The 22,655-nt window shown below is 41.4% G+C and overlaps 2 protein-coding genes and 2 pseudogenes across 6 annotated transcripts in view; 3 read left to right on the plus strand and 1 right to left on the minus strand.

The window, feature by feature from the left end:
- LYRM4 (LYR motif containing 4) overlaps positions 1-22,655 on the minus strand; it is a 168,744-nt gene that overhangs the window by 100,132 nt on the left and 45,957 nt on the right. The window lies entirely within an intron of this gene.
- FARS2 (phenylalanyl-tRNA synthetase 2, mitochondrial) overlaps positions 1-22,655 on the plus strand; it is a 609,022-nt gene that overhangs the window by 17,333 nt on the left and 569,034 nt on the right. The window contains exon 2 of one of the 4 annotated variants that reach the window (XM_039256852.1): positions 3,631-3,756. The exons of 2 other annotated variants lie outside the window; for them this stretch is intronic. Coding sequence is in view for 1 of the 2 variants with exons in the window: in XM_039256849.1 (XP_039112780.1) it covers positions 9,480-9,543 (64 nt within the window). In the remaining variant the exon portion in view is untranslated. Of the gene's footprint in view, positions 1-3,630; positions 3,757-9,246; positions 9,544-22,655 lie in introns of all 4 variants that reach the window. One more of the 4 variants, XM_039256849.1, reaches the window with a different exon arrangement.
- On the plus strand, positions 10,276-17,242 carry LOC120248480 (annotated as a pseudogene).
- LOC120248489 lies at positions 17,436-18,644 on the plus strand (annotated as a pseudogene).

The following is a 22,655-nucleotide window of genomic DNA, read 5'->3' on the forward strand; positions in this document are numbered from 1 at the left end:
GAAATAAGTCAGGCAGAGAAGGACAAATATCATATGTGTGCACGTATAGGAGGACTAGGAGGAACTTAACAGAGGACCAACCGGGAGAAGAAGGGGGGAAATGGTGGGGGAAAGGGAGAGAGGCAAACCATGAGAGACTCTTGAATGCTGACAAAAACTGAGGACTGATGGATGTGGGGGGGAGGAGGGATGGGCATGGAGGAGGGCACTTGTGGGGATGAGCACTGGGTGTTATGTGGAAACTAATTTGACAATAAACTATTTGTAAAAAAAATAAATAAAAAAAAAACATTTTTATCAGCAAAGAAAGTTCATAGGAAGACTCAGGCTTAATCCATCTGTCATCCATTTCAGAGTGGAAAGGACCAAGATCTAGAAGTTATTAACATCCCTCTGCAAAGTTAGATTAATTTAACGCAACCAGTGATTAAAATATCAAACAGTGCTATAACCTATCCAAGATCACACAGCTCAATAGTGGAAAATATAGGTCTCTGAACTCCAATTCACTGTTTTTCATGCTATAGGATAATTTTACTGGATGAAAACCAACAGATCCACATCTCTTATCAATCCACAGTTAGCAGTGAACTAATTTCTAAGCATTCTTTTAGAATAAACTTACCGACTTTCCTTTTCAATCTTCTAAACTTTCTTCTCTGTTCTCTTTTCCCTAAGCACCTTAGCCATGAATGGAAGGAACACACACAGAAATTCATTGTTCATTAATTCAACACATATTTATCTACTTTGTGCTGAAATTAGCCAGAATTGTTTTCTATTGACTACAACAAAGGATCCTGTCTGCAGATATACGGGGAGGGGGAGGGAGAAAACATAGAGACTATCTCCCAAACTGACATTTGCCTCCAATTAAGAGTCAACTTCATGCTACCAATCTGGGGATTAGAAAATAAATGTTACCTCCTCCAGTAAACTCAAAGCTTTTTGAAGGCCTGCTCATTGCACATTCCTAATAAATCTTGTGGAAGGTTACATATTCAATAGGGTTTTGCCTTTCAGCTAAGAGCAGAGGATGTCAACAGTAAAAAACAGCCACAGTTCTTCTTCTAGCAACACCGGAGACTGGTCAGTATTCACCTCGACTCATGCTAACAGGTACTCCCCTGGTATACTGCTAATGATGAGTATCAGCTTTATAGTCCTTAATTTTAAAATTTCTGTTCTCTGGCAAAATGATGAGGTACCAAGAGTTCTGGGTATAATCTCTAAAATGCTCTGTTCCCTTATCTCCGAAGGAGGTATAAGACCTATCTCATGGACTCAGAGGATTAAAAGCAATGAAATTGTTAACTCCTATAAAATCATCAAGTGTTATCATGATTGTTCTTTAAGCTCTTCAGTAGAGGTGAAAGTATGTCTTAATTTTCCATTCCCATGTGGAAAACTGCTATCTTTATAGTTGAAAATTATCCATAAATGACCACATCAGAAATAAGGAAAATATATGTTTACCCATGCAACTTTAATGTACATTTACATTATATTTATATTTACTTAGAAGTTTTCTACATGTGCTCCTGTGCTACTAAATAATGCACATTATGCACATTACAAAATATATACAAGAATACATTTTAAAAGATGATAAAAATTATGAGAAGTACTATATTTCCTTTTTGTACCTCAAAGGATTGTGCTGCATAATCCCCCCACCTCACCCTGACGATCCAGAGGACGATAGTTTTAAAGTAAAGCACTGTTTGATGTTTTAATCACTGGTTGCATTAAATTAATCTTACTTTGCAGAGGGATGTTAATAAAATTCCATAGTGGCAAGTCCCTCTCACAATGACCTCAGGCAGCCTGTGCCTGGACATCTTCAGGGATATCAGGGAAAAGGCAGTGGTCACAGTCTCAGAAGTGGTTCATCCCAGTTCTGAATGGCTGCTTCAGTGATTCACATAGTATTTCCTTTCTCCATAATACAGAATGTAAGCAGTATGAGGACAGGGGCAGGGACTAGATCTGTATTGCTTATTGCTGTGTCCCAGTATCTAGAACAGTGTCTAGAACATAAAGATTTATAGAATTAATGTATAAATGGTAAGGGGTTTTTTAGAGAACTCTTCCTCGCATCTCATCTGGGTTTATAATGTAATAACACTAATAGTGGCACATATCACACTTACTAAGGGCCTAGTACCATCATCAAAAGCACTTTTCACATATCAACTCATTGAGTCCTCCTGACAACCTTATAAAGTAGGAATGTCAAAAGCCCTATCTTAGCTAAGGAAAATGGGACACACAGTGGTCAAGTGACTTGTCCAAGGACAGGGGCTGGGTGAGGGGCTGAGCTGGGATTTGCTGGGACCCATGTGACTCCTAGGTCCATATCTGTAATTGCCCCACAACACTGCCTCTCACTAAGTCAGAGGGCTGGCCCTACTTCTGCTGTCTGCATGCATGGAAGACAGCATCTGATCTCCTTCCTATGAAGGACCTTCAGGCAATGGGAGGACAGAGCACCTGAGCTTTTCATTTTTTTTTTTCCTGAGCCAAACATTCTAGTGTCTTCAGTTGCCTAACAGATGATGTAGATTCAGTTCTTTGACACCTGGGGGTCTCCCTCTCCTTTGGGTTTTGGCCAAGTTTGTCCCTGAAAGGTAAAGAGTCCAGCTGTGGACTCCAAGAGCCATGGGTTTGAGTTCTGGTCTATCTACAAATCACTATTTGACTCTCGGCAAATAACTGCAGCTCACGAAGCCTCAGGTTCTGCTCCTGAGAAATGAGTTGATAAGAATTTCTTCTTTGCACGAGTGCTAACTGTCCTTATGTCCAAATTCCTCCCCCAGGAAGAGGCTTGGCACAGCACATCACTTGCAGGAGAGACGCATTAACATTCATTTGGACAATAATGCTGAACTTTATGGGAACATATTGTACTGGCTTGGGAAATAGCTTTCTTCTCTTTTCACTGGAATGATTTGGCCCTTTAACTTAATTTTATATGGTGACACTGACTCAATTCTGTCTCTTGCTACACAGTTCCTTCTTTCTCATAGGAAAAAAATCATCATAAAAACAATTTATAATATATCAAAATATTGACGGAAACCTTAAACCTTAATGTCTGAAGATATCTGTGGGCATGATTTATTGCAGAAGTTCTACTGTTATAACTTGGCAATTAGGAAATATTGATAAATGCAAACACATTATTGATGCCAATTAAAAAAAGCACAAGATTGATGAGCTTCCCAAAGTGCTTTGACACAAGCAGTTAGAGAGTAATGCTCATCAATACACATCCAACCACTATAAATGCCAAGGGAAATTAGGTTGCCAGGAAACAAGGGGTGCTTTCATATTAAAGGTGGGATTATTCAAACAGATGAGCATCTAGTCAACAGGAATATCTAACAGAACCTCACCTAAAGTCCTATGGAAAAAACAGAATGTTTACTGCTGATTCATGATAAGGTAGGAAAGGAAAGCATTTAAGTGGAGACAAAGAATGTGACACATTGACTTAACTAAAGGGTGGGCCAAGTGCCTGAGTTGGTCAGACCTGATTATATAAGTGATTAGCATACACCAAGCCAGAAGCTGAAGAAAAAGGTAGTTTTTAGGGTAGTATCTCAGAACCTATTCTAATATTCACAGGTACCCTATTTTAGAGGACCTGAAGAGAGTCTCAGATTTATTTTAAATGGATGACATGAGCAATCAAGGCTCTATTCTCTGTTTATAGAGAAGAGGAAGGATTTGAGCTTGGGTTCCCAAGAGAACGTAAGTACTGGGAATTTGCAAAGGAAAATTAGATTAAGTGGAAGGTAATAAAACTCATTAAGTTTTGGTCATGACGGTTTCAACTCCTGATAAAACACCCAAGTGCAAATAGCTACTAGAATGAAGCCAACAATTTATATGAAAGAGAAGTTTCAAGGAATAAGCCATTAGATACGTAAAAAGATTGACTGACTTAGCAGTAAGGAGGTCTATGCTTTTGAGACAGCAGCTGAATTTTAGTAAGGAAGAAGGTAGAGTTAAAAAAACATCAACCAACACCTACTATGTGAAAGAACTCTATGAGGCACTATGAAAGGCAAAGCATATTACCCGGTCCATCTGAGAAGTTCATTCTCTTGAAATCAAACTCAGGGAAGGCCACATGGGACAGTGAAAGACAGGATTCTCATCCAGAGCTTTAGATTGTCTGAATTAACCCCTGGCTACCCAATGCACATTGCCAAGCCACTCTCAACTCTTTTATAAACTGTAAAACCGATGGGGGCTTAAACTGGTTCTCATAGAGAACCAGCGTTTAGATACAGAGAAGGACTGGCCCAAGGTTCATATGGACAAGATAAATATATAAAAATTAAAAACAATCTTAACCTTCCCTTGAATGTTCCAAGACCAACTATGTTAACATTAGTTTTCCAATCTCAATCTGAGTGTTTTATGTACAAAAGGTATACACTTCCCACCCACAGGGATGGCTATAAGCAAAGAATAGATAATCACAAGTGTTTTCAAGAATGTGGCAAAATTAACCCTTATATATTGCTGATGGTAATGTATAATGGAGTGCTTACTTTGGGAAACAGGCTGGCATTCCTCAGAAAATTAATCCTAGAGTTACCACGTGACCCAGCAATTCCACTTCTAGGTATATATCCAAGAGAAATGAAAACATGTATGTACATCAAACTTTGCACACAAGTGCTTATACAGCATCACTGATAACAGCAAAGAAGTGGAAATGGCCCAAACGTACATCAATTGATGAGTGGATAGACAAAATGTGGTATAGTCATACAATGCTATTAAAAAGAATCAATACATACTATGAATGGATGAAATGTGCAAACATGATGCTAAATGAAAGAAGCCAGTCACAAAAATAAATTCCATTTATATGAATGTATAGAATAGGTAAATCCATAGAGATATAAAGCAGATTGGTGGCTTCCAAGTGTTGGGGAGAGTGGGTTGGGGAGAAATCGTGCGTATGGCATTTCTTTAAGGGATGATGACAACATTCGGAAAATGACTGTGGTGATAGTCACACAGCTCAATATACCAAAAGCCACTGAATTGTATAGTTTAAATGGCTGAATGTTATGGTATGTGAATTATGTCTCAATGAAGGCATACACTGAATGTTCTAGCAAGTTAAGGAACACATGATCTAATGAAATCAACACAGTACTGGACTTCGGTAGAGAAGGACAGATTGAACTGCCAGATTTCATCAGAGAGTTTCATCAATGGGCTGAATCTTGATCCGTTCTGAGGTGAGAAAAATCAGGATAGGAAATTTTCAGACAACTTCCTGAGAAAAAGTTGGGGTGCAGGCAGGCCCAACCCACCCCAATTTGAGCCCTGATATCTAGTTCCTTTGAGTGCTAGAACATTTGGCCCAGTGCATTAGCATTTGTCCCAGGGCTGGTTCCCAAAAGCTGCTGCCCTCTTATGCTTCCACTGGTCTCCTTGCTGTTCCCATGGTGATCTGAGAGTAGATGCTGAGGACAAGTAGCACAGCTGAGGGCTTGCAGACAGATTCAAAACAGACCAAAGCAGGGAGCACACTCCTGTCAATGATCCCAAAAGGCTGAACAAATTTTACAAGTATCTTTCTTGGCATAAGCTCTATTGATCTTCTTTTTCTTCCCATATACTCCCCTTGAAAGGAGAAAAGGTGCATGACTTCCTGAATAATTTCACCTGCGCTTGGAACCTTACTTGGGAATATACCTACTATGAAGGTCCAAGACTGTAGATATTCTTATTGCCAAGGTTTATGGGACAAGCAGAAATGCAGGATGGGTGAGCTACAATTTACATGAGCAGTAAACCCTCAGTTGCACTAAAAAATATCCCTCAAAGAATGTTGAATAACTTCTCCCTGATATGAGGGCTGCATTCCTGAGAAGATGTCTCTGCCATTCTTTTGACATCAAGCCTTGGTATGCTACTTGGTTGTTAAGAATACTGTCTTAACAATATTAACTGAGCCGGGATCGCTCAGTCAGTTAAGCGTCAGATTTCAGCTCAGCTCATGATCTCAGAGTTTGTGAGTTTGAGCCCCGCATTGGCTGTCTGCATTCAACATGGAGCCTATTTCAGATCCTCTGTCTCCCTCCCTCTCTCTCTCTCTCTCTCTCTCTCTCTGTTCCTCCCCCACTTGTTTGCTTGCTCTCTCTCTCAAAAAATAAGCATTAAAAAAAAAAAGAATAAAACTATCCCTGGGCCAAAGCTTAGTTTAGAAATATCCAGAGATCAGTAATACAAAAACCAAAGACCCCAGGTTCTGGAGAAAGAACATGCGCTCTGTGCAGGGTGACAGGTTGGAGGTACCCGATCAGGGGCTCAGTATAAACTGGTTCTCTACCTTGGTTGCACACTGAAATCACCTGGGGAATTTTAACACTGCTGATGCCTCAGTCCCACCCCCAGAGTCTCTAATTCCGCTGGCTTGGAGGGGCCTGGTCACAGGGATTTGTAAAAGCACCCAGGTAGTTCTAATGTACAATCAAGGCTGTCCATTAGCAGAAGCTGCAAAGTCCTGTCTTTGAAGATTCCACAAGAGACCAGGTGTGCTTCGGTTCTCCTAATAACACAGTTTAAAATATAAAGTTGAGTTGAATTAAATTCCACGTATACTACAACATATAAGCACAAAATGTGTTAAAATTAAGATTAGAACTTTTATTTTTCTTGGGGAAGCATATCATGATTGTTTTGAGCTTATAGTTTTTCTTTCCAAACATTACAGAGTGCTTAGATAGTAAAAAACTTCACTTGTGTATGGTTTAAAGTATTTGAGGTGTGCGAGTAACATGTGTATTTGATATGGAATGTGCTAGTCTTCATTTACTTTCCTTTTACTACCAAGGAAAGGCTACATGCAATCCAGCAAACCTTGCTACTTGTAAGCCTAAAAGGCCCCTCCTGTGTGCACAAGTGCACACAGAGGCATATACCCCCTACCCCTCCTCCACTGGCCAAAAAGTTTAGTCCTTGGCCTGGAAATATACCAAAGCCTCAAATGGCCATCAACAGGAGGCCAGGGTTGCAGAGGAGGAGGTTTCATTTGCTCATGCCACAAACCATCCCTTTTCTTTGAGTGAGTCATTTCACTGGTCAGACTTAATTCCCTTTTCAGCCTTCCAGTCAGCTCTGGGTCAGGCCTCTGGCTCACCCCTAAGCTAATGTTTGCCACCTCTGGAGGGAACAATCTGTCTTTCAGATCCCGCCAGCAGTAAAGCTCGAAGAGCTCTGAGGGCTTGGGGTCGCTGCACCTCATTCTCTCTCAAGAATCAGGACCTGAGGTTGAGGGCATGGAGATTCAGGAGTCTTCCCTGGAGACCCACTCCCTGATGTTGAACGCCCACTGGCTTTTAGTTGAAAGGCGTTTCCAAGGCTACAGAATTATATCTACAACAAATTTTTATAGAATTCATTTTATTAAAATACAACAAAAGATCCTACTATCCATCAACATGGGATCCCTCAACCATTACTGGCTAAGGAGTCTCCCTCCCTGTAACCCCTCTCCCTGTACTTTGGTTTCCTCACCTGTAAAATAAGGAGAGGTTGCAGAGTAGTTGTAAATGAAATGGTCCATGCCTGCAGCATGTAGCATACAGTAGGAGACAATGAAATGTTAACCACTGCAGTTCCACAGTCAGCGAGTAACCATAACCAGAATTAGTTTTTGTAAGTGTTCCATCAACCTCCAGTTACACTCTCTTGGTAATCAGAATTTTCAAAATGGATTTGTTTGTTTAACCTAAGAATCCTGGTGAGAACATGACTGCTTTTGACCTTCCTACATTTTTGGGCACGTCTGAATATACATAAAAAGAGTTCTCCCAAAGAGTAAAGGTGCATAAGTCATAATGTATTTGTGTTTATAACATCTGTGTTCCAGAAAGCTCTGGAGAACTAACCAGAGAGACAAGGGGAGCCCAGCTCATTTTGCAGTACTTGGTTCTTGTGTTTGACTACCCACCTGTCATGGGCGGGCTGACTTCCCAGCATTCAATCTCCTCACATATGAAACAGAAGGGATATGAACCTTATGCCATACTAAAAGGCTACCAAAGGAAGATGTAGGAGCCTGCAGACCTAATCAGCAGAGTCTTTTTCACTCAGATGTTTGGACAAGAATCAATTGCTCTAAAAGGCTTCTCCAAAGCAGCTTTGGTTCCCACCCCCCACTCTCTTTATTCCCCCCCAATTCTCCCAGGAAATTATGAATAGACTGTCCTAAGGTTGTATGTATGTCAGGATCATCATCTGCCTCAAAGGGAGAACTATTATAATTGGTTATGGTTCTAATTATTGCTCTATGTTATGGAATAAAATTTCGTTAGCCCAGGTAAGGCTTTTTGCTTTGCTGATAAAGGTTATTCCATAAATAGAGTGAATGACACTGAGCCACTACTAAGATACTCAAGCATATATAATTCAGTCCTTTAGAAGTAAAGCACATAACTCATTCAGTGATACTTTCTAAGCACTATCAATGTGTAAGGCACTGTGGTTGAGTGTGGGGATAGACAGTCCCTGTCCTCAAGGAGACAGGGATAAAAACCCCTATTAAACCAAGAGACCAAATGTGCAACTCTCACGACTCGTCTACCTCTACGAAGGCATGTGCTCGAACATGTACGCATGAAGTCTGTCAATCAGCTGTCATCAGAAGACAAGTTCCTTGAATACTGACCTCTGCCTCTACTTTGGTAACTCATTCCAATAGACACTTAATAATGCTTATGGATACATACAGATGGTCTGAGATGAATACTGCAGCAACATAAGGAAAACTTCACCCACCTGTTAAGACATACCTTGTTGATCAGGCATTGATATAACAGTGTATAAGTGTGGATGAGAAGAACACAGTGGAGCCAAATCTTTCTATCTGTATCGTCTGCTCTGCTTGCCAGGCCCATTAAGGGCTCCTGGTTATGCCTTCCAATTTTCTGAATTTGAGGACACCTCTATTTATTCAAATGAAGGCAACCCCAGTTTTCACTTCCAAAAACCAACTAGCCCTACCCTGCTATTTTTATTTTCCTATAGCCTTTCCCTTCACTTCATCACCCAGTAGTCTGCAATGTGATGGAAACATTTAAAATAAGAAAGTAAGATTATGTGGACTGAATTTCCCTTTTGCCCTCCCAGTTCCATTTGGTGGATATGCTTTTATCAGCATGTGATAAATATTTCATACAGAAACTGTCACTTGGAATTTAATCTTCGCAGTTTCACCGAAACCACTGAAAAGCATTTGGGAAAGTCAGACCTACATTACAACAAGTACCATATGCCAAGAGCCTGCAGATTAGTGAAGCCTCAGGAGTCGGCATGGAGGAGACCAGAGAACAGAATTGCCTGGAAGAGGGGCCAGCGGCTGCTCCCTTGCTGCACATGTAGAGATCTGAAACCAAACTGTGACACATCTCCATCATTTCAGCTCTTGAGATTTTAAAAGACATATGGAAAAAAACCAAGCTGGAGTGTGGATGCAGCTACATTCATTGAACACTGACCATGGGCCAGGTATGGTGCTGCATGCTTCATACACAAATTTCTTTGTCTTCTCGCATCTAAACAAGGAGGGAACCAGAGAATGAGTGCCACAGGAAGTCATTTCCCTAAGTTCATAAAGCTAGGGAGCAACAACCATCATCTGAAACCACTCCTGACTCCCCAGTCCCATGCCCTCATGTCTTCTTGTAGGGTAAGAAAATATGAACAGAGTTATTAGCCTTGTTTAGTAGAGTTGGAATTCACCTCATTGGACCAGCTTTTGTTTTCAGCTTATTCTTGCAAAGCTAATAAACATGCTAATTTCCAGAAAGAATTCCTGGCTTCCTCCTAGTAAGAGAGGTGGCCACATACTTAGCCAGAGCAGGATCTTTGAGGGCCCAAGTGCTGGTTACTGAAGGGGTACTCCACTCACTGCTGAGTGGCCTTGCTGATTTCAGAGGGTGTTGGCACAAGTCACCACTCTTTGTATTAACAAACGTTAATACAGTATCAGAAGACTTCCCATTGGAGGGGCCAACCTGCTTGGGCCAGGAGTCAGAGGCACAGCCTGGGCTAGCACCAGTCCTTCTGAGTTTCAGGCTAAAACTCTTCCTCTGTCTTCCTACCAAGCTATCGTGACTCTCTGAAGCATTAGTGGAGTGCTTACTGTATCTACAATGCCCTGGGAATACCATGGTGGACAAGAAAATAACTCTGTCCCTCTGGAAGGTCAGAGGCTAAGGGGAGACATGATTCACTAACATGCCATTATACTGCCGTGTCATTAATGCTGTGGAGTCCCACTTGTACCTTGGTGGCCCACAGGACAAGATTTGGGCAGGCAAGAAAGGAGGAGGAAAGGCATTCAAAGCCTTCCCATGGGGAGCTGGTGAAGGCAGAAAGGTGTTCACTGGGTGTGTGCTGTGTGCCTTGTGCGGTGCTGGACCAACAGCGCCCCCTGCTCGTCCTCCAAGGATCCTGCAATCTGGCTGCAGAGAGACTGAGCTGCACAGGCAGGACATAAAGTAGGACTGTCCACGGGACAGGCTCTGGCAGCACAGAAACAGGCAGGAGCAAGCAGTTTTCCTAACAGATCCTGAAACTGTCCAGAATAGAAGAGAGTGGTTAGTGTCTCGTAGGGAAACATGGATTCAGTTTTAAAACACGTTTAGAAATAAGAAGAATACTTCAGTGTCATAAAAAAACAGACAGCTATGCAGACGACTGTATACCTTAAACAAGAGCTGAGAGTGGAAAAAACAAAGCAAAACACTGAGCTTGGCAATGCTCAGAATCTACTTCAAAGCAAAGGGAACATTTCCTTTTGCCTTTTTTCCTGGTCTCCCCTTTCCCATCCCAGTCTGGCTTGGAGGCCAGTCGGGTTCCAGTGAAGAGAACCTTATTAGTAAGTGAGGTACATACAGTCTGTGAACGCACAGAACAACAGCTCCTGCACACAGTTCACAGCCCCCTGACGTCACCACGACCTGGGTAACACTCCTGCCATCACTGGGTATTAAAAGCCAAAGGGTTTTCTCGAATCGGCTCCACTGCTGAGGCTGACAACGAAAAACGAATATTACATAACCCAGCATTACGTAACATAGCTACACCCCCACGCTCAACAAAACATGCGGTCTGTGAGCTCAGGGCAGTTTAAGTTTCTTTTAAAAGTCAATTCAGTAAACAGAGGAGGTCAGTGACATAACTCACCCTTGGTCAAAATCCAACATTCCCAGGTATGTTTCTGGGACCTACCAATCATGACCAATTAGGTTCAGGATCAGAGAATGTCTGGTGTGAGAGAGGCCTCAGAGTCATGGAGCACCCCCCTCCTCACTCCCAGGGGAGCAGGCATAGGAGGACTGCCTGCCCACTGACAGAGGGTGGGAGCAGACCCCCACCTGCTGGCTCCTGGGGCACCCAGCATTCAGTGACTGAGTTTTCATTGAGCTCCAAAGACATGTCCATCTCTGTGTAGGCAATTCTGGAACGCAATCATTTATTAGTGAAATGCAATAACCCACTGAAAGAAAGCCCAAGTCCAGTCTCAACAACGCAGTTAAACTTAGGATTCATAAACAAATTATGCCACCAGAGATCTTAGAAAGCAATGTACCCAATTCCTTACTTTTTACAGATGAGGCCTAAAGGGTCAAGGACTTGCTGGCAATGCTACTGCTAATTTCTGATAGACTGAGGGGAAACCTTTGTGGCTTCTGGTTGGCGCTATTTTCATGGCATTAAGGAGTGGAGATGGGTGGGGAGAAAAGAATTTCTTAGGTTGTATGAAGGGGAAATGTTTGAGGAAAAGAAAAAGATTTAAAATACTGATTTAATTGTGCACTATCATTACTGAATAAAACTAAGATTATTACAGTGCCACATCTTAGAGAATTTTTATAGTCTTTTGATTATTTACAATGGACCAATTCATGATATGACAGCCTTAATTACCAGATTGGGGAAGAGAGGAAATTTCTGACGCATCGTTTGGCTTTGGTATTTTAAAAGCAGGGTGAGTACAAAACTAACATTAACTTCAGAATGGTATTCCTTTGCCTTTAGTAGAAAAATGGAATGATGGTGATATTTTAAGAGAAATTAAATAACATGACCAAGGCCAGAGGGCTAGAGAGTAAGTATTAGGATTTCAGTTCAGGTGTATCTTGTTCAAAATCTCTTCTCTTGGCTACCATGCCTATTAGGTCTGCATAAAACAATAGTTTTTAAGACTGAGAGATGTATAATTAGGAGGTATCTTTCCAACAACACCAATGAATCTAGCCTTTGTACATATACAGATGAAACACATTGAATTTGTAAAAATCCAACTGCAGACATCAAGTGCTTCTAGAAATGAGTGCATTTTCTCATCCATACACTGGGCGTTGGAGAGCACTGGCTACCTGCCACCAGAGTGGATGTGGTATAGAAACAAACAAATGGGGTGAGCCCCTTGGAGCCCCCTTTCTAGAAGGTCTGACACTGTTCCTTTGTCATCTTGGGAGATCTTCTGCATAAGCATGGCTGAAATTAACTGATTACTTGAAAGGACAACCCCAGCAGCGAGGCATCAGAAGCTTTCCAGTGAAGGGCACTTGAGTGACACTGCTTGTCAGGAAAAGCACATTTGGAGCTGCAACCTTCAGATCTATGGGCAAATTCTGAGCAAACACTTCTTAAATAAGGTGGCTGAACTTTAACATTTTCAGACTGTGGTTTCTGTATTTTTTTTCTTTTGAAGGCAGAGAGAGAGAGAGAGAAAGAGAGAGAAAGAAAGAGAGAAAGAGAGACAGGGAGGGAAGGGGGGAGATAGAGTTTTTTGAGAAATGATAAAAGAGATCAGAGGGATAAACTATTCATGAGTCTACAGAAAAGAAGCTGTTACCTCCTAATACAAATTCCAAATGAGCAATTAGAAAAGGAAACCTACATCTTGCCTTGTTTTCTCATTTCCCATGTCTTATTTGTCTCTGTAAAGATCAGACCACCCACAGTTTGATCTCTCTTTTAAGAACTGGCCAAAAAGTGAGAAGACATGTGGGCCCACATTCTCTTAACTGGGTGTCCTCAGGGAGTTACTCAAACATGCTCAGTCTGAATTTCCTCATCTAACACACGAGAAAACCAGAATTTTTTCTCACAAGGCTGCTGTGAGAAACTGAAACATGTTCCAAGGGCTTAGTTCATAGTGTCAGTGCCTAAAGGGGAGACAGTGAACCACACTGACAACAAGCACACATCATCATCACCAGCAGCAGCAGCAGCAGCAGAAGCAGCAGCACCTTCATCAATATTCATCAATAAAATCATCTCTTTATACATGTGGTAAATTAGGCAAATAAACAGCTACCCCAAGGTCACACAGTAAGCTCCTCTCAGAGCTTAGATGAACAACTTCCACCTTTTGCCTAGAATACCAACATACTTTCTGCTTCAGAGCTGACGGTATCTACTTCCACTTTAGATGCTTTAGCAACAAAAATAGTTCTTTAGGGAATTCAAGAGTGATCAGCTCTCGTAGGCTCAATGGGAGAAGGATAATAAAGGTTCCCAAATGAAACTCGTGCAAAGCTTTCTATAAATAGTGTTACTGCTGCCTTCTTCATGAGGTCTTCAGCACATGCAAATATGAAAAAGAACAATTGCTGTATATGAAAAATGCAGAAGTGGGATAGGCTTCTTCTAGAAAGAACATGGAATCTTGTTTTGTACATGTCAGCCTTGGAAGAGTCAAGCAAATTTGCTGGGCAGTCTCCAAAGGAGAGGTATTTCTTCCACAGGAATGCCAATTATAGGAATACTATTGCCCCAGACTTGAGGATGTACTGGAATTTCTAGAAAACTCAGACAAATTGGTTTAAATCCTTGTATGAAGAAGTCTTTTTTATAGCTGCGGAGAAACTATATATTAAACAGGCTGAAAAAAAAAATGTAGGCCAACCTATAAAAGTAATCAACCCTTCTCATTTGACAGGGGTTGGGGAATCTTTCATTCATACTGAAAGAATTCAGATATCCAAAAGATACAGGGTTCACTCAGGGGGCAATTCAGTCATTGCATATAAATTCATGTTGATTTCCTGAGGATTTTTATTGAAGTCCAAGACAAAGTACTTAAATCTCCTTTGCTTCTGACTGCTTTATTAGTTTTTAAATATGTAGATAGATCTTTTGATCTAATCTTAGTTGATCCATATAGGCACAGGGGAAAGTATTGCTGGGATACCCTATCAAAGTCCATGTATTTCTGTTCTATTAAATGAACAAATAGGTATGATCTGGATTGAGGAGAAAAGGTTTGTCTCCCAAGAATCAAAGTGAGAGAGAACTTTTAGAAAGTTTTGATGGACTTCAAAATTCTATTTCCAACTCTGCCTCCAAAAAGCTCATAAAGTCAATTCATAATAATATGGCATAGAGTGGGTGCTTGATAAATATCTAGGGAAAGAAACTGTGGGCATGGAATCACAAAACATACAGTGTCATTTGATTTATCTAACAGATTGCCTTTCATGCAGCTGAGAAGCCAACCAGGGAGCAGGGAAAAGTCAAATCAAGAAGAAACTAGTATTGACACTAAGGCGGGGCTTGAGGAAAGCATTTTAATCCTTTTCTTGCCTATCAAGTTATCATATTATTGCTATTGAATTGCTATTTAATTTTCTTTGAAAGAAAATGTTTTGTTCAGGGATATGCTCTAGTACCAGTGACACATCTTCTATCAGAAAGGGAGGCTAACAGCAGAGGTGTTAGAGTCATTAATAAAATAATTCAATTTTCTGACTTTCCTTGTAACAGAGAGGTTAGACCAAGAGAAGTTTCTGAAATTTATGATGGTATAAATACAGAGCTGGCTTTCAACTTTGCTTATCTATAGCCTAAACTCTGTTGAGTTAAGATGTTAGTAAAGATTGGTCAAGGAAAGCTAAGCATAGTAGTTTACTAAAAAAATGTATCAGCAAGCTTCTGCAAGTAAAGAAGGGGACAGATATTTATGTGAAATGTTAGACCATGGAATTTTAGAACTGGAAGTAGCCTTAGAAATCAGAGTATAACCCTTTGATTTTACAGATAAGAAACTGAAGGCCCACAGATATAAATCCACTTGTTTAAGCTTCAAGTGACTTAAGCCTCCCATGCTTAAATACCAAGGTCTGAAGCATTCAATTTTATTTGTCCCAATTAAGAAAAAAAATTGATGACTAGCTGTAATTCTTTTGTTGGAGGCAGGGAGAGATATTTTTTATTGTGAAAAAAAGCACCTTAAAATTAACAATCCTGAATTTTTTGTTTTTTTAAAGTAGGCTTCACTCCTAGCATAGAGCCCAATGCTGGGCTTGAGCTCATGACCCTGAGATCAAGACCTGAGCTGAGATCAAGAGTTGGATGCTCAATGGACTGAACTGTCCAGATGCCCCCAGATATCACTTCTAAGTCCAGTTTTAACCACTACATAGGGCACTGGAATGGATGTTGAAGTGACTGGCAGTGAAAGAAGACAGATTTCGTTCATGAACTTCTCATTTCATGACATGCACACTAAAAATGCTATTGGTGGGCATTTCTCTAGAATGATCATGTAAAGACTAAACCATAAAATAGCAAACAAAAGTAAAAAAAAATTGGGTTCAAAGACTCTCATCTATCACCACCCAAAATGTCAATACACTAGGCAAATTGCTTTTAGTGACTTAAAAATAAAGTAATTGAGTGCAAGCTAAGAAACAATGAAAATGCTTCCTCTCACATAGAAATGCCAGCTATCTGTAAGATCAACCTATTTCCTATTTCTAGTGGCTATATGCAGTCTGTTCTTAACTGCTTACAACTGAAGTTTATTTTTTATTTACTTTTTATGTTTTGAGGAGGGGGGCATGTGAGTGGAATAGGAGGAAAGGGAAAGAAAGAGGGAGAGACAGAGAGGGAAAAATCCTAAGCAGGCTCAATGCCTGGTGCGGAGCCCCACTCCAGGCTCCATCCCATGACCTTGGGATTATGACCTGAGCTGAAATGAAGAGTCATATGCTCCACCGAGTAAGCCACCCAGGTGCCCCTACAACTGCAGTTTCATCATTCTGAGTCTGACATATCCATTACTTGAACTGTTTCATTCTACAAAGCCCTAACTTGGTGGGGCGTTGCACCCCGCTGGTCAGCTGCAGCCCTGTTGCCAGCTGGGTCCAGCTCAGGACAGAGGTGCCGGTGGGAGGGGTGCTCTGGTGGCAGTGCCCACAGGTGGATGATTTCGAGGAGTTGAGGAGAGGTGCACCATTTCACTTCCCTATCAGCAACATATGCAGTGATCTAGTTTCTCTGCATCCTCACTTGCCTCTGGTGTTCTCACTGTTTTTCATTTTAGTCATTCTGAATACAGTTTCTCGTTTTAGGGGATCTTAACTACAGTTAATACTAGGCTTTCCTGGACAGAATAAAATGGATGCAAACATGGTCTCTTGATATGCGTTTCATTTACAGAAGAGTGGCTGTAGCCCTGTGGCTCAGACTAAAATCTGAAAATTGCAGAGATGTGGATACCCACTGAATCTTGAAGCACTTTCTGCTTTATCCGTAATCAAGTCATTGGTTTCGATATGGATGATAGCTCATCACCTGTAGAACCTGACCTGGCCATGCTGGAATCCACGGGTTGCCTTCCATTTCCATCTGCACCCAGATACTTCTCCTGTTGGTTCCGTGCTGCTTCAAGATACTAGGCTCATTGTGAGATGCAGCTGTATCCCTCAGTTCCTCCTGTCCATCCTGATGCACAATTAAAAAAAACTACCCTTTTATGATGTCCCTGAGGTTCTCATCAAGCCCACGAGTTTAGTTCAAAGCAGTATTCAATCATTTCAGGAGAAGTTTTAATTTTTGTTCTGACACTTCAACAAGTTAGAGAGAGATGCATATCCAGGGATTTTTTTTTTTTGGCCAGGTAATAGGTGAGATTATAAAATCCATTCAGCTGGATTCTGCCTGGTAGACAGAAGCTGCTCTCAAGAACAAAACTATCTCAATGGTCTGACTATGTATAAAAGTGAATGGGAACCATTTCCCTTGCCTGGCTATGCATGACCACCTAAAAATGGGATTGAACACAAATACATCTTTACTTAAGGTGTCTACAGCTGTGCCAGATCAGATTTCCATTTCTTAGGCATCAGAAATTGGAAAGAATTGGGGCTCCTGGTTGGCTCAGTTGGTTACGCAAGTGTCTGACTTCAGCTCAGGTCATGATCTCACGGTTTGTGAGTTCCGAGCTCTGCACTGGGCTCTGTGCTGACAGCTCAGAGCCTGGAAACTGCTTTGGATTCTGTGTCTCCCTCTCTCTCTACCCCTCTTCCACTCACGCTGTGTCTGTCTTTCTCTCTCTAAAATAAATAAACATTAAAAAAAAAAAAGACATTGGAAAGAATTGCTCCATGTCTGTATATCTTGTATTACAGCTCACACTGACCATGTCATTACAGAGACTAAAGATGAGAGATATTAAAAATCCTGATCATTCCAGAAAACTAATTAAAGAAAAACTTAACTGCAGCTCCCGATAGTGAAATTCCTTCAGATATCCTTGAGGTGCCCTTTAAGGAAAATGAGGCCGACAATCCCATGCCATGCAGTGACTGGTACACATCTATAGTGTTTTGATGGTGCCCTTTATCTGCAAATGAATGAGAAGCCTGCTTGGATTTGTCCTGTGTGTGACAAAAAAGCTGCCCATGAAAGTCTAATTTTAGATGGGCTTTTTATGGGAATTCTCAATGACTGTTCTGATGTGAATGAGATCAGATTCCAAGAAGATGGTTCTTGGTGTCCAATGAGGCAGAAGAAAAAAGCTATGAAAGTATCCAGCAAGCATGTATAAAAATAAAAATTCCAAGTGTCTTCATAAGCCTTGTTCAGTGACTGTATCCAATGAGGCAAGCAAGAAGAAGGGGGATGTTACTGACCTAACACTAGAATGCTTTCCCCAGGAAGAGGAAGCCCCTCTTGCCAATACGAAAGGCATCTCGATGTCAGAAGCACAAAGCAGACCCAGCAAAGGGGTTCTCACGTCCCAGCCATCTTCTGTATGGGTGCCCACCTTGACTTCAGTTGATGCTGCTGTTGTTCGGCCTTCACCTAACAGACTGTTCAGTACTATTTCACCAAGTGCCAATATAAAGCATGACATCAGATCTGCCAGGTCTAGATTTTTCTCCTCATATTCTACTTGATTCCTAGTATTGTCCTCTTATGTTTTTGGATACTGCCACCTCACCTTTAACACAAGAGTACATGCGTCACCACCACCAGCCCCCATGAAATCAGTACTCGTGTTAGTTCAACCAGAAGCTGGCTGACACAGAGGTCATCACCAGCAGTGGAAGGAATGTTCCTGACACCATCTCCTCACTGGACCAAAGGAAGACTCAGCCGATTCTAGGAGCCATTCATTATAACTGCTCTTTCTTGGGTGGACATTTCTGTGGGAAGCTGTTTTTTTTGTTTTTTTGTTAAACAATTACTTTAATATTTATTGAAATGTCAAATGGATGTTTTTGCTTTTGGAGAGATGAACACAGATGACTGAAGGATTTTTCTTATTCATGCTGTACTCTGAGCATCAAATACATTCAGTCATAACTGCACCTTCCTGAGAGATGGATTTCAATTTCAGAAGTTACTAGATGGATTTTATGAATCAGTTTAAAACTTTTTTGTTGTAAGAACAGCAATAAAGTTAGATATTCAGGTAACGATTTTTTTCTAGTGGAAAAAAAAAGACATAATCAATGCTTCTAAATGAACAGCAACTTTTGTTTAATTGGATGGGAAGGAAAAAATAAATGCAAAAAGGCTGTTTGTCAGAAACCAAACCAAAGCAAACTAAGCCCCTACCCCAAAGCCATCACAGGCTTAAGAATGACTAATGTGGTATAAAATCATCATCACTGGGGAGTTTGGGTGGCTCAGTCAGTTAAACACTGAACTCCTGACTTTGGCTCAGCTCATGATCTTGGGGTCATGGGATTGAGCCCTGCATCGAGGCAGGGGAGGCTCCATGCTCCACATAGTTTTTCTCTCTCTTCCTCTGCCCCTTTCCCACGCTCACACTCTCCCTAAAAAGAAAAAAAAATCCTTCCTTCAGGGAAGTATTAGGAAAAAAAAATTGTCGCCAAAAAGCTGCTGGTAAGGTTGGTATGACTCTAGAACCTTGTCATCCAGCACATACAATCACCTACCACAGAAACAAATACTTATTGAAATGCTGAAGTTACACATGAACCTCCTTTTGTGGGATGCACTCCTTATGAGTACATGTACAACCCATCCCTGGTAGGGGAAGCAAACATTATTTGGATGTAAATTTAGTGCTAAATCCACTAGCCTAGTTAAGGTGGTGGTTGGGAACCTCTTAATAGGGAATGCTTGTTCCTTTCCTAGAGATTATGCTTTCACTTGGTTAACTATATAAGAAAAGAGTTTATCACATGCATGCATGCTTGTGCACACGCGCGCGCGCACGCACACACACACACACACACACACACTTTCTGTTACACAGGTGTGTGGCAACCTGAGAACCCAGAGCCTGGTCTTCATGGGATGCACCATGGGGTGCACTCTGATGAACACTGAGAGCGTCGCATAGCTGGAAACAAACCCAAACTCAGCACAGATATATTAGTTTTCACCAAGTTTCAAGAAAAAGTTGCTACACGTTGAGGCTGTAGCTGAGGATTCCTAAAGTCACAATCTTGATTTGCATATTCAAGGAAATTTTGTCTATGTATATAAAAACTGGTCCAGCTTCCTTGCTGTAGTTATAGTTTCCTGTCCTCAGCTGTTTCTTCCATGTCTCCTCTCACAGACATGTGGTTGTTTAGCTAGGTATAGAACAAAAGCGACAATTCTATTTCAAAATGCTTGGGAAAGATTTTCACTGTGATGACCCCAAAGTCTCTATAAATTACACAGGGGGAGAGGGTCTCTAGGTGGTGGCACTGCTGTGGGTCTGGAGAGGGGTGAATTCAAGTAGCAAAGGTATAGAGCACAGAAGCAGTAATACAGCAGAAGTCTCTGGTCGTTCAAAATCCAAAGGGGCATGACAAACTACAATGAATAGGAGTGATTAACTGAGAGCTATTCTAATCAATTGGTGTCTTATAAACAGGAATCAAAAGGAATACCCTTGGAACGGCAAAGTGGAAAAAAAGAACCAAGATGACCTTCTTGCTCTTATTTCTGATGTGAAACACCCAAGAGGCCTTGTGTACTCTCTGAGGTAGAAAGTCCTTAGATACTCTGAGGTAGAAAGAAAGCTGTTGAGATTGTGTGAGAGCCATTTCCCCAACCCTACTCATACATAGTCCATCTTCTGGGCATTCTTTTTGGCACCATCTGTCACATACACAAAAGGCCTCTCCAACTTTGATCTTGCTCGGGAAGCAGACAGGGAAGCTAGGGTTAGTGGGGGCTAGTCCAGAACCTGCTTTCAGCAGAGAGGAAATACTCATACAAGCTGCCAGGGTCAATCTGTCTTTACAGGACCATTTTATATGGAAATAATGGGAATTTAAGAAAGGTAGAAGGATGCTTTAACTAGTTACGGGATATGAGATGATGCTTGTTTCTGGAAAGAGATTGGGGACTAATAGACTAGATTATAATTTTCAGGGGAGAGTTGGTCCAAGAATGTCAAAGAAAGAACAACTGTATGTCAGGCTTCTATTCAGTGGGTCATAATTATGGAGAGGGAGCAAAAGGAGTCTGTCTTGCTCATAATGGAGGAAAAACAATCTGCCATGTTACTTCTTGAAATGTGAGTAATCCTCAGAAGTGGTGTGAAGGGCTAATGAGAAATACTGATGCTAACTAGCACCCTCCAGGGTTGCTACAATGAAGATAGAATCTCTCTGCACATTAAGGATACTACAGAAGAATGATCTCTGAGGAGATGCTAAGCTGGGTTGATGTGGTCCTTAAATATTTGGGGGAAAAAAGTGGAGAATGACGTAAGAATATCTTTATCCTTCAGTTTCTACTGACTTAAGAGTTCACGCCCTTCAATTTCGGAGTCTTCTCTAAGCTCTAAGGCATCCAGCCTGTACCTTGGTTTCTCTACCCAAAAAAGCCAGAAGAAAATCTTTGTTCAGAGACTTCTTTAAAACTTGACAGTCGTATCATGTGTACAGTTGTATTGTTAGCATCACAGCTGATTGGAGGAACTGAAAGACATTGGCAGGAAGCAGGATCCACTGTAAAGACTGACTGGAAAGCAGGAAGACGTAAACAGTGTACAGAGAGGAGAGAAGTTGGATGGAGGGTTCCACTTTGAGCACTGCCTTTAAGGATGTGTGTATATGGCAGATGGGAAGATGGCCAGGGGCTTTCTCATCCATGGAAAAATGATGCTCGGATGGATGTACATCCTGGTGGATAGTCTTTGGGTCCAAGGATGCAAATGGAAGAGGGACCTCACTGGAAGTATATTACAACGCATATCGGTTACGTCTCATTAGGTTAGAGATGAAGGGTCTCATTGGGTTCCCACTTTCCCTTCATGGTTCATTCTCTTTGAAGAGAGGGTCTGGGTAGCCAGCAAGCTACTATGATTTTGGTGGCAGAGACTCCCTGGCTGAGATGTGTGATCCCAGGGGCTAAACTCTTCACATATTCCTTTAGTCCACATAGGATTATTTTTTTTATTTTTATGTTTTAAGTTTATTTACTTATTTATTTATTTTGAGAGAGAGTGTGCAAACAAGGGAAGGACAGAGAGAGAAAGAGAGGGAGAGAGAGAGGATCCCAAGCAGGCTCTGCACTGTCAGAGCTCGAACCCATGAACTGTGAGATCATGACCTGAGTAGAAATCAAGAGTTGGATACTTAATTGACTGAGCCACCCAGGTCCCCACACAGAGGCTCATTAAGGGCTTTTCTAGCTACTCCTGATAATAATAATAGCAAGTATGTACTATGTGCCAGTATTTCCCAAGGGCTTCACATATATTATTTGATCCCCATCATACCCATGAAGTTGGGCCTGTTCTCATCTGAATTTTACATTAGGCACCAAGAGGTTAAATATGTGGTTGAAGATCACAGAGTTGGTAGCCTTTGTTAGGATTTGAATACAGGCAGCCTGGACCCAGAGCTTGTGTTCTTGGCAATCAGGAACTGGTGACCATGACGGGAGATCCCTACCCTCACAGAAGAGAAGAAAACAGACAAGGCAATAAGGAATGTTATTTTCAGGATTGATAGATGCAGGGTAAGGGACAGAGTGACAGAAGAAAGGCTAGTTTAGATAGTGTGATCAGGACAGGCATCTGCAAGACAGTGACACTGGAGTAAAAGTCTGAGTGAAAAGGGGAATTGAGCAGTGGGAAGGTCTGGGGGAGAGAGTATTCTAGGCAGAGGCTACAAAGCCTCTGCAATGGGAACGAGCTGAGGATGTTTCGGGGACATCAAGATGGTACCTGAAATAGTGTGAGGGAGACATGTGCATTGGAGGGCCTTTGAGGACTTCTTAAGCACTTCAGATTTTATTGCCATCATGCTATGATGCCTCCGGAGGGTTTTGAGCAGGGGTATAACCTGCTCTAATTTTCCTTTTAAAAAAAGATCACTCTGGCAGTGTGTGGAGAATAG

The sequence above is a fragment of the Hyaena hyaena genome, unplaced genomic scaffold (assembly GCF_003009895.1).
Source record: "Hyaena hyaena isolate Hyena2069 unplaced genomic scaffold, ASM300989v1 scaffold_588, whole genome shotgun sequence".
NCBI lineage: Eukaryota > Metazoa > Chordata > Mammalia > Carnivora > Hyaenidae > Hyaena > Hyaena hyaena.